This window comes from Rasamsonia emersonii (assembly GCF_000968595.1).
Source record: "Rasamsonia emersonii CBS 393.64 chromosome Unknown ctg1118621760417, whole genome shotgun sequence".
Classification (NCBI taxonomy): Eukaryota; Fungi; Ascomycota; class Eurotiomycetes; order Eurotiales; family Trichocomaceae; genus Rasamsonia; species Rasamsonia emersonii.
The window spans coordinates 27,006-37,948 of NW_013563015.1; the positions used below are offsets into that span (position 1 = coordinate 27,006).

Sequence of the window (10,943 nt, forward strand, 5' to 3'; positions counted from 1 at the left end):
CCCTCCTATTTAGGTTAGTTTATTTATATACCGCCTTCTACATTAGGTAATAGAGACACACCGCCATTGAGCGTTCTGCCGGCAGCTTTCAAGTGCTATCTACGGATTATATAAGCCCGAAGCGCGGGATGACGACGACGGACCAGACCACCTGTACACTTCGCCCAGCGCGCCGTCGGCAGCAGCTCGACATGACTTGAGGGAAGGTTACCTTGTCCCTCTTTACTTATTTCCACCAGAAGTCTTTGTGAAGTCGTATTTTTTGTCGTCACTTATTTTCTTGACATTTTCTTCTCCCCCTCTCCTACCTTTTCAGGTTGCCAATCATGGCGAACCAAGGCTACGATGTTGTCGTAGACGTTGATGCAGAGGTAAGCAGAACACGACTCACAATTGATCGCTGTTCTCGCTTCTACTGCGTTATACTGTCGAGCTTATATGATGATTGTGGGAATTCTATACTAATTGATTGTTTTGTTATCTAGGGCGACCTCGGCCACACCGATCTTCAGGAAGACCTCGAATTCCATCCTTCCAGTACGTGCAGCTAGCTAGCTATCCCAGCTAGGGAACTTCCCCTTTGAGCGAACCCTTTCTTGTCGCCGTCATTGGGAAAAATAGAAGAAAATTAGAGAACGATCTATTTTTGACCATGGTTGTGTTTGGTAACATGCAGACTTCGAAAATGATCCCCGAAGCGCCAAAATCCAATCCGACTCGGCACCTTTCCTAGGCGGTAGCGGCGATCGTGGCGGCGGCGGAGGTTCTTCTCGCGGCGGCGGAAGAGGAGAGCACGGAGGGTTCACCAAGCACCGATGGTGGTCGATCCACTACTACTCGCAGTACTTTGACGTCGACACGAACGAGGTGCTGCGCCGGTGCACGGCGGCGCTGTACCCGCGGTCCAACTTCCTCGACGTGCTGGATGGCAACCCGGACCTGTACGGACCGTTCTGGATCGCGACGACGGTCGTCGTCATCCTCTTCCTGACGGGCACCGTGTCGCAGTACCTGGCGCGCGAGCACGACAAGCACTTCGAGTATGACTTCCGCCTGCTGTCGGGCGCCGCGGGTCTCATCTACGGATATACGGGGGTGCTGCCCATTGCGCTGTGGGGGGCACTGCGCTGGTTCGGCAGTTCGAGCGCCGACCTCATCGAGTGCTGGGCGCTGTACGGCTACGCGAACCTGGTCTGGATCGCCGTCGCGCTCGTCAGCTGGAGTCCGCTGACGGCGCTGAACTGGGCGCTTGTCGGAGTCGGCTTTGGCTGGACCGTCTTCTTCCTCCTGCGCAACCTGTACCCGGTGCTTAGCGCGACAGACGCGCGGACGAGCAAGATCCTGCTCATCCTGGTGGTGGTTTTGCACGCGGGGTTGGCGATTGCCATCAAGATCCTCTTCTTTGCGTGAGTCTATATCTAACCGTTCTGCTGCCCGTTCTGCTGCTCCTCAGGACCACCAGACACTCGAAGATTCGCAGGGGCTAATCTTTGCAAAACAGTCACGGCAGTCCCGTCTCAAAAAAGAACAAGCACCACGACGACGATGACGACGATGACCATGACGAGCATGACGATAGAAGACGGATGCTCTTTTGAATAGGAGAGGTGGAAGTAAATTAAGTGAATTGAATTGAACAACAAGGAAGGAAGCCAAACCCATCAACGTCAGCCCATCGATGGTCCTTGCATCCATGCCATGTCATGTCATGCTTTTTTTTTATAATTACAACACGAATACCAGTGCGCTTTTTCAAGGAACGTTAATCGACGGTATTTTTTTTTAAATTTTTGTACTGTATAGTACGTAAGGTACATACATGTGGTCTTTTAGCGAAAATAGGAACGAACGACTGACAATGAAATTGGAATTGGAATTGGAATTGGTTTATGTTAAATAAAGACTGCCTCGAAAGAGGGAGATCTAGTCTTTAATTCACTAGAATAGACGTTGGCCTTTTTCTTGTGTTCAGCCACGCCCATATTCTAGTTCAATGTTTTTGGGACGGGGATTGTTTTTCATTTCAACGCCTCTTTCAAGGCAGTACGTTTCGTTTCATTGGAACGTATGTAGTTATTGATCATACATGATGAATTGAATTGTTTTTTGCTACACCACAACAACCCCCGAAAAAGACAGCAAACCGACAAACCAAACCAACCAAACCGCAACAGCAGAAGGTGACGAGTCGTTTACTTGAGCTTCTTCTTCGGGCGCAGCTGGTTGCTGTGGCCGCACTTGCGCTTGCGGCAGTTGGTGGCACGCGGGGGGAGACGGGCCTGCGGTCATCTTTGTGTTAATAAAAGGTCTTCCTCAGGCGAGCCACGAGGGGTCGATTGGACTGGACGACGTACGTAGCACTTGCGGCAGATGGACTTCTCGCAGTTGTACTTGGAGGCGAGAGCCTTCAGGGAGGGCTCAATGATACCACCACGGAGACGCAGGACGAGGTGGAGGGTGGACTCCTATAGATTTGAATCCAGTCAGCCGGCCGGTCCATCCCATCATGAACGGATATGTTCGTATGACGTCGAGAACGCTTTTTGAGCTCCAGCATCCCATCCTCTTTCTTCATTCTTCATCCTCTCTTTCCATCACATCCACACTGATTCAACGTTGACGCTCGGGTATAAAAGTGTAAATGTACCTTCTGAATGTTGTAGTCAGACAGAGTGCGGCCATCCTCGAGCTGCTTGCCAGCGAAGATCAGACGCTGCTGGTCCGGGGGAATGCCCTCCTTGTCCTGGATCTTGGCCTTGACGTTGTCGATGGTGTCGCTCGACTCGACGTCGAGGGTAATGGTCTTACCCGTGAGGGTCTTGACGAAGCTGTGAACAGAACCCGTCAGTTTTTCGTCCTTCCATCATCAACGGCAGCCAACAAGTATCGAGTCGTCGTCATATTTCTGCATTTTGCCGTGGCTCGATCGGGTGGCGACTAAGGGAAGGCAAAGGGAATGAAGAGGGAACCTACATCTGCACTGTAAACGCGCAAAAAATGCAAATGTTAGCAATCATCCAAATCAAACAGCGCCGGGCGTGATGCCCGGCAAAACAAAGGACACGGGGGAACGTACTGGTTGCGAGATTCGTCGATGGCTTCTTTACTTCTCGTCGGTCGCGGTCTCGCGGATTATACGGGCGTCGTCGGGACGGATGACAGACAATTTGAAGGACACTCTCGCTTAGCGAGGGTGGGGACCGACAACGGACCGGGTGATCAACCCTAAGCCCTAGGTGTCTTCCGCTTCTGGATTAGACCAGATGCCTTAGGCACCTAATTTTCCATGTACATCATCCCTCAATGCCACCTGGATTTGAATCAATTTCAAATTCGAGATGCGTATCCAGAGTGTAGTAATAGTGTTGGCGATGGTATATGTCGCAACCATCAGCATGGTGTTCTGGTCCTCTTTTGTCTCCCTTTTGACACTTTGAGATAACGAACTACTTAATCGACTCGTAAGTTGGATGTACCACTCCCATAAATCGTTACTATAATGCGATTTCGCTACACTAGGTAGCCACTAAATGTGACGGTTCTACGCATCAATATATTCCATATCTGACGCCTGCTCTGCCTCCATGTCATCTGCACTGGCCTCAGTACCTCGCGTGGCATCTCGCATCACATGCTCTCCATGATACTCCGCTCTGCGCTGATCTTCCTGCCATTGCTGGACCTTGAGCTCTGTTTGAAAGACAGCCCTGATGAGCGAGTCCAGAGACAGCCCGGACAATCGGGCGGCAGTTTCATAGAACACCCGCGCGGTCTCCGGCAGGCTGGATTCAGTCCGGTAAAACCGGTAGGAAGATCCGGGACGAGGTATACTGTCGTCATCCTGTTCGCCATCACCGTTGGTGGCGTCTTCCGGGGAAACTACTTTTGCAGGTCGGAGTTGGCTGATTACGGTTCTGAGCTTGGCATCAATGTCTTCTTCGTCAATTTTCACCGCAGGCTCTGCGGGACCTTCGACTCCTGTCCGGCCAGTGGGAAACATATCTGCGAGTGGATTGGACACTACCAAACGAGTTAGATGTGTCATGGACAATCAAAATGCTTCACTATCACATACCTCTGCTGTCAAGCCAGCTATTCTCGTACCAGTCCAGGTAGTCATCCAACTGCTGGGTAGTCATCTTGAAGACATCTTTCTCGTCGACCAGGATTTCCTTTCCTCTGGGAAGTCTTCCCCCAGCAAACTCTTTGTTATCAAACAGTTTCTGCGTATGTGCCCACAGTTTCCAATCTAGAACTTGAGCTGCTGGCTCCGACGCTGACGTCGGATACCTTTTCAGCTCGTCAAAGGGGAAAAGCAGTTTCGTAGCAACGACAATTAGAGAAACTAGCTGGGCTTCCGGCAACGCCAGATATCTCAAACTTCTTCTGTCCGATAGCGGGAAGCTGTATGTAAACCCAACCATTCTCTGCAGCCGGTTTACAGCGACGTATATCTCCACTGAAAGTGCGATTAGCAATGTAGGCATTTGAAGCAAGTATTAGGGTTTTCTTACAGGGCAGCGCCAGTTGTCTGATATATTCAAACAGCATAAGCGGCGCGTTTAATGGAGGGAAAGAAACTCCGAAATCGCGGTTGTACACAATGATCATCTCGCCGACAACCCTGTGTAGGCGTTCGCTATTCAAAAGGGTCTTGAAATGCCTCCAGTCAGCTGCTAGCGTTCAAAAGTAATAAAAAATAAAAGGTTTCTTACTGGAGTGTCTAGGCCTGCCAAGTATCCCTGGGGAAGCCTGTCCCTCATCTCACGGGGAACTGATTTGACAGCCCTGATGAAAGGAATCTCTTCCCTCATAGCAAATCTAGATACTCCCATCAAACGTTAGCAGCACGAACGGCAGACGCGAACAGACAGGTATCTCTCACCGATGTATATCGCCGACACTGACTGGCAAACGCAACAGCAAAGCACCCAGATAGCAGAGCGCCAATGTCTCCACTAATCTGGGAGTATCAGATGCCTTTCTTGTATGGAAGGGCTGTCCAGTGTCCGCTTCGGCAGTGTCAGCCGGTTGGGAACTGAACAGCTGTGTGGATTCATCGTCCTCGACAGAATCGTCGAATTTGTCTGAGAGAGCTCGGAGTCGCAATGCCCAGAGGTCTCTCACTACGGTCTTGACGGGAACTCATCAGCACGGATTGAGAAAAAAAAACCTGTAGTCATCAAGAAAAAACAAAAGACTCCTACCTCTATATCCGCAGGGAACCCCTGCTTATGAACCAGGGCATGGCACTGCTTCCAAAGAATGAGTTGATAGGCCTGAATGAAGAGGCGGTATGCCTGTCGGCCACGATAAGCTAGGAGACATAGGTAGTCAACAAGGGAAAAATTCCTGAGCATCGAACTGAGACCTCTCTACTCACTCTTCTGGATTTTCTCCGCAGCGGCCTTTTTCACCCGATTCGTTCTCCCAATCTGGCCGAAATCTTCTGCATCTTCTTCGATTTGACGACCCTAGAGAAAAAAATTCACGAATTAGAAAACGCAAAAAAAAGGCCAAAATATTTTTTTCGTCAAACAGATAAGACAACTAGAGAAAAAGACTGCGATAAGCTGGCATACCTCCTGCTGGTGCCCTCGCCTACAGAACCAGAGCCCATTGTCCAGGTAATAGCGCGTCTCGCGGCACCCTTCCTGTCCGCAGACCCCACGGGTGACATACTCCATCCCGACCAGCAGTTCTCATTGCTGAGGCTGGGAATGGATCACTACGTGGTCAAATCGGGCGTGTCATCGCATCAAATAATGCATGCACGTTCTAGGAAACGTGTCGCTGGCTACCTAGGTTAGGTAGGTACCCAGATACCCACGTTCTAGAATAAATGCCTGAGGATCAAAAAAGGCTGCGGGTAGCGGCCATGCCCGAAACAGGGTAAAAGTTCGGGCTCGAACAAGCCTGCCTTGCCACCACACAATAAATTAATCTTCTGGACCCAAAGAATGCACTTTATGGAGACTAATAATAGTGACTGGTGATAATTTTCTACGAGCACGTAGTGCAGAAAGTAAGCAAAAATAAAAAAGCTAGACAGAAATTCTATACTGGTAGAAGAGCGAGATAACGCTGTGGAACAGTCTACTTCATACGTCTTGAACGTTGATAGTCGATATTTTTTTTTGTTCGTGGAGAGCTATTGTGAGGATGTCAAACTCCAAACTGATCTTTTGACAGTGTATGTAATATTCGGTCGTGTCAAGAGCAATTCATCGTAGGCTCAACCCAAGTCTCAAGAAAGCGCATTGACCGATATAGAGGAAAACAAACAAACCCAGAGGGGCCCAAGGCATTGGCAAGCCTCGGCAACGAGCACAAGGGTGTGAGTTCCCAAAACATCGTGAGAGGACATGAAGTTTTGACATGAACAAGACAAAGGAAAAAGGCTGCGTAGGATGCGTTTATTTGGGGGCTTCCTTGGCGTCCACAGCGCACTCCTCACCCATGGCAGACATGACGGTGACGTTGGTGTCCTTGCCCTCCTCGTACATCTTCTTGATTCTCTCACCAACCTCACCCTCAGGGAGCTTGACATCGTCCTTGGTGTTGCCGCTGTCGTCCATGAGGGAAAGGTAGCCATCGTCAGTCACATCCAGCTGGAGGGGGTATGTTAGCAAATCACTCCTGGCATCCAAGGCGGGGAACGGCCACTTACGAGCTGGTACTCCCGGCGGGTGACGTTGGGGACGTCCATGTTGTGGGTGGAAGGAGACAGATCCTCCAGCTTCTTGTTGGTGAAGATGTCGAGGGCGACCAGGTGGACCTTGGCGTGGCCGTGCTTGCCGGTCTTGGAGGTGGACATTTCGACGATCTTGCACGGGCGACCCTTGATCACGACGTAACCGCCCTTGCGCAGCGCAGAGCACTGCACAGGGTAGGTCATAGAGGCACCGGCATCGGCGCTCTCGAAGGTTTGCTCATGCTGGAGACAGCAAAAACCATGTCAGCTCACTGCCGTTTAACATACAATGGTTTCATTGGAACAAGAAGTCTCAGTCCTGGGTGCATGTCGCCCGCAGGGGAGGGAGAGGGTTCGAATGCAGCAAGGCGGGGCAGAGGGCATTCGCGAGGACAGTCTCGCAGGACAACAAAGAACCTACCTGCGCGTCGTCGGCCATGGTGAATGTCGAGAGAAGAGAAATTCAGAGCGAGTCTTGCGAGATGAAGCAGAGAGGATGGCCGAACAGGCGAGCGCGTCGAAGATGGAGAGAAAAAAAAAGCAGATGAGGAGAAGGGGAGTGGGACGAAATCGGTCAACCGAGCAAAAACTGTAGTTTTTCAGGGCGCTAACTTGGTTGTGGCGGGGTACGCACTAATTAGCGTGCCCTAGCAGGACGCGACGCTGGCTGGCCGGGTGCGCAGGTGGGCTGTGCTGGCAGCCGTAGTCGATTGAAAGCGAAAAGAAGGAAATAAAATAATCGAGAAGCAAGACGCCAATTCCTCGTCCTGCTGCCAGTTGCGACCAGATCAGTCCTGGCAGCAGCTGGCCTCGAGCAGGTATTTTTGATACACTCCCAGTACGAAAATTACGGGGCTCGTCGCGCGGTAGTGGCCATTGAGCACGTCTGATCGAGCATAGTCTGCTTTTCCTTGATTTTATATTATTTTAATTTTGCCTTATTATTTTTGTTTAATTTATTTTTCCTACAAAAAGTATAACGAGTACAATGTGTAGGCACGTTGACGTCCTCGTACTGCATGCGCGCTTCGTCTAGGGCGGCGTTGCGTACTGCCCAAACGGGAAGCGCTGGCAGCGGATGCCCCAGATTCCCGATCTGCCATGGCATACTCCATTTAGCAACGTCGCCTCAATCCCCTTGTCGTCATCCTCCTCTGGTCGTCGGTCCAGCTGTGCTCCTGTGCAAGAGCGTGTGGCAACCGCTCCATGCAGCCACTGATCGGAGCTGCTGCTGCACGCCGTTCCGTGCTGGCCTTCGAGGATGTGGCTTGATCGCCTCTCCGGCCATTCTCCCTCAGGCACGCCCCCTCCGTTCAGTAACCGCAACCGTTCATACTCTCCAGCTGCCCGGAGATCCTCGCGACTGTCGCCAGCGCCCCAGAATGCCCGACCCGCCCTGAACCCTCGATCGTCGTCGTCCTCCTCCCTGCTCGCGACCCCGAACGAGTCGACAACGTCGTTATCGGACGCTGCTGGAGCTTCCAATGGCGTTGTCTCCAAGCCTGGAGCTTCACGACCGCGTCCTGCGGGCGTACCGGATCCCCTCGAGGTGCTGAACAGGATCATTGGGAAGAAGACCCCCGATCAGCCGGTCGAGACGCCCGCAGAGAAACCAGCACAGCTGGTCGAGGACATTGACTTTGAAGGTCTCAGTCTGGAGGAGTTCGCTGCTAGCGGGAAAGAATCGAATCGGATTCTCCACAGTGAAGAGGGTGCGCAGACGATTCAGCAATGTAGGTGTCGACCGAAAGCACCCGGCATGAAGATCCTCGACTAAGCTAGTGTACAGTTGAGAGGGAGAGAGACAAGTTCCAGGATCTCCACAACGCCATTGCGGTCGGTTAGCCCGATTTCTCTTCAGTATCTGTAGATGCTGAGACAACTGAGCGGATTTTAGGACTGCGACGAGGTTTTGAAATCGGTCGAATCCTACCTGGCCGACTTTCAGACGGAACTGGGTGTCGTTTCGGCAGAAATCGAGTCCTTGCAGACTCGATCCATTCAACTGAACGCGAAGCTGGAGAATCGGCGCAATGTGGAACGCCTCCTGGGTCCGGCGGTGGAAGAGATTAGCATCTCGCCCAAGGCTGTCCGCGCGATCGCAGAGGGCCCGATCGACGAGAACTGGGTGAAGGCTCTAAACGAAATCGAGGCTCGCGCGGCAAGCATTGAGAATAAATCTTCCGGCTCACAAATCAAGGCGATAGAAGACGTGAAACCCCTCCTGACGGATCTGAAAAACAAGGTAGGCCTCGTTGTTTCCACGTCAAAGTCCATGCTGACGTGACTGTTCGCAGGCCGTCGAAAGGATTCGAGACTACTTGGTGTCTCAGATCAAGGCCCTCCGATCGCCGAATATCAATGCACAGGTCATACAGCAGCAGAACTTGGTCAAATACAAGGATCTCTATAGTTATCTTTTACGAGTGCACCCAACCCTCGCAGAGGAGATCACGCAGGCGTATGTCAACACGATGAGATGGTATTACCTGTCCAATTTCACCCGATACAGCCAGGCCTTGGACAAGCTCAAGCTCCATCAGACGGATCGCAATGACCTGCTTGCGGGAGATCCGTCGTCTCAGAGGAGTGGTGAGTTCTGTTACGAACGACCTGCGGCGTTGAAAGTTGCTAAGCATTATAGGGAATCTTGTTCCTGGTGGGCACAGGACCCACGACCCATTCACTCTCGGCAGGAGGATCGACGTGCTCAAGACCAGGAACCATATGGCGATCTCGTCCTATGTGGCCGAAGAAGACAAGTCCGTTCACGGGTTCGAAGTGCCATTCCGGAATTTCAACCTTGCGTTGGTCGACAATGTGTCGGCTGAGTATTCCTTTATGACGGAGATGTTTTCGGCCAAGACATTCCATCAGATTTCTCGGAGGGCGATCGAGATCTTTGAGCCGCTGTTTGCTCTGGGGCAGAGCCTAACCAAACAGCTCATCGAGAACACGACCGATTGCCTGGGGGTGTTGATTTGTGTGAGGTTGAACCAGCACATGGCCTTTGAACTGCAGCGGCGCAAGGTGCCCGTAGCGGACTCGTACATCAACGCGACCAATATGCAGCTGTGGCCGCGATTTCAGCAGATCATGGACCTGCACTGCGAGAGTCTGAAGAAAGCGGCGTCCAATGCGGCGCGGAGCGTCGTATCTGCTCTATCGTTGACCGCCGACGATGCTAAGCAGTCGTCCGCGCCTCATTTCCTCACGCAGCGATTTGGCCAGCTCCTGCATGGAATACTGGCGCTCAGCAATGAGGCAGGGGATGACGAGCCGGTGTCGAACAGTCTGGCACGGCTGACGGCGGAGTTTGATTCGCTGCTGGCGAAGTTGAGCAGAGGCATTGTAGACGCAAAGAGCCGGGAGCGATTCCTCTACAACAACTACTCGTTGATTTTGACCATCATTAGCGTAAGCCTTGCCGTGCTACCTGGTTTATTTCTTTGCTAATGTTTGTTAGGATACGGATGGCAAGCTCGCCGTGGAGCAAAAAGAGGTATGTCTAGTCTGTCCCGTTGACTTGGTTCAGAATATGGTCTGACATTCGGCAGCACTTTAACGAAATGCTGAAAGCATCTTCGAGGCGGAGTTAATTTACAGTGCGTTTTCTTTTCGAGTTATCAGTACGATACCAGTAGAGTTTGTCTTGACAATTCGATATTCTGTGGATAGTTTTATGTTCGATAGTATATTCATCTAGTATCCTAATGCAGATATATCAGCGTTGGCTATTCCTTCCCTAGATTTGCAACCTGTGTAGTAATAACGAGGAGAGAATTGTTGTAGTATGCATACAGTCAGGCTGGCAGTGGGAATTGATGCTCAAATTGAATTAGTCCTAACTACGAAATAGATCGCAATAAGATGCTGATCAGAGCGATTTGAGCCTGATCTGAGCCTCTGAGCTCGATGCCGCTGTGGCTGGCTGACAGTCCATGCCGATCTGGGCAAATTTGACGCTTAATTGGTCCAGCGAATACGCTGTAATATATGCAGCTGAACTACTTAGGTAGTAAGGAGATCTGAACTAGTGGGCGATCTAGTGCTAATATTGTACTCCGTAGTGCGGCTGACTGCCGATCTGGGTAAACTTGTTCCTAGTATTGCAGTATGTACAGCTGACTACTGATCTGGGTAAATTTGACGCCTTACTAGTCCAGCAAATGTAATGTATATGCAGCTGAACTATTAGTAGGGAGATCTAGCGCTAGCATTGCAGTGAGCTAATATTGCAGTAAGGCTG

The 10,943-nt window shown here is 51.2% G+C and overlaps 4 protein-coding genes across 4 annotated transcripts; 2 read left to right on the forward strand and 2 right to left on the reverse strand.

Annotated features, from left to right (window-relative positions):
* Window positions 1-326: 326 nt before the first annotated feature.
* T310_6513 (Yip1 domain family) lies at window positions 327-1,598 on the forward strand (the record flags this gene model as incomplete). The annotated part of the gene is made up of 4 exons (XM_013470664.1): window positions 327-371; window positions 486-537; window positions 677-1,406; window positions 1,502-1,598. 4 exons carry the CDS (start codon window positions 327-329, stop codon window positions 1,596-1,598), a joined length of 924 nt encoding a protein of 307 aa, XP_013326118.1.
* A 594-nt stretch (window positions 1,599-2,192) lies between these two features.
* On the reverse strand, window positions 2,193-5,687 carry T310_6514 (uncharacterized protein; the record flags this gene model as incomplete). Its single annotated transcript, XM_013470665.1, has 12 exons — window positions 2,193-2,279; window positions 2,355-2,465; window positions 2,648-2,857; window positions 3,293-3,494; window positions 3,570-4,020; window positions 4,076-4,459; window positions 4,515-4,653; window positions 4,716-4,821; window positions 4,886-5,133; window positions 5,208-5,317; window positions 5,384-5,474; window positions 5,583-5,687. The coding sequence occupies 12 exons, from the start codon at window positions 5,685-5,687 to the stop codon at window positions 2,193-2,195; spliced, it is 2,244 nt and encodes a 747-aa protein (XP_013326119.1).
* A 729-nt stretch (window positions 5,688-6,416) lies between these two features.
* On the reverse strand, window positions 6,417-7,133 carry T310_6515 (Eukaryotic translation initiation factor eIF-5A; the record flags this gene model as incomplete). Its single annotated transcript, XM_013470666.1, has 3 exons — window positions 6,417-6,611; window positions 6,671-6,937; window positions 7,116-7,133. 3 exons carry the CDS (start codon window positions 7,131-7,133, stop codon window positions 6,417-6,419), a joined length of 480 nt encoding a protein of 159 aa, XP_013326120.1.
* Window positions 7,134-7,955: 822 nt separating this feature from the next.
* Window positions 7,956-10,460, forward strand: T310_6516 (GARP complex subunit (Sac2); the record flags this gene model as incomplete). The annotated part of the gene is made up of 7 exons (XM_013470667.1): window positions 7,956-8,427; window positions 8,484-8,530; window positions 8,592-8,939; window positions 8,992-9,286; window positions 9,339-10,111; window positions 10,161-10,196; window positions 10,401-10,460. The coding sequence occupies 7 exons, from the start codon at window positions 7,956-7,958 to the stop codon at window positions 10,458-10,460; spliced, it is 2,031 nt and encodes a 676-aa protein (XP_013326121.1).
* Window positions 10,461-10,943: the final 483 nt, after the last annotated feature.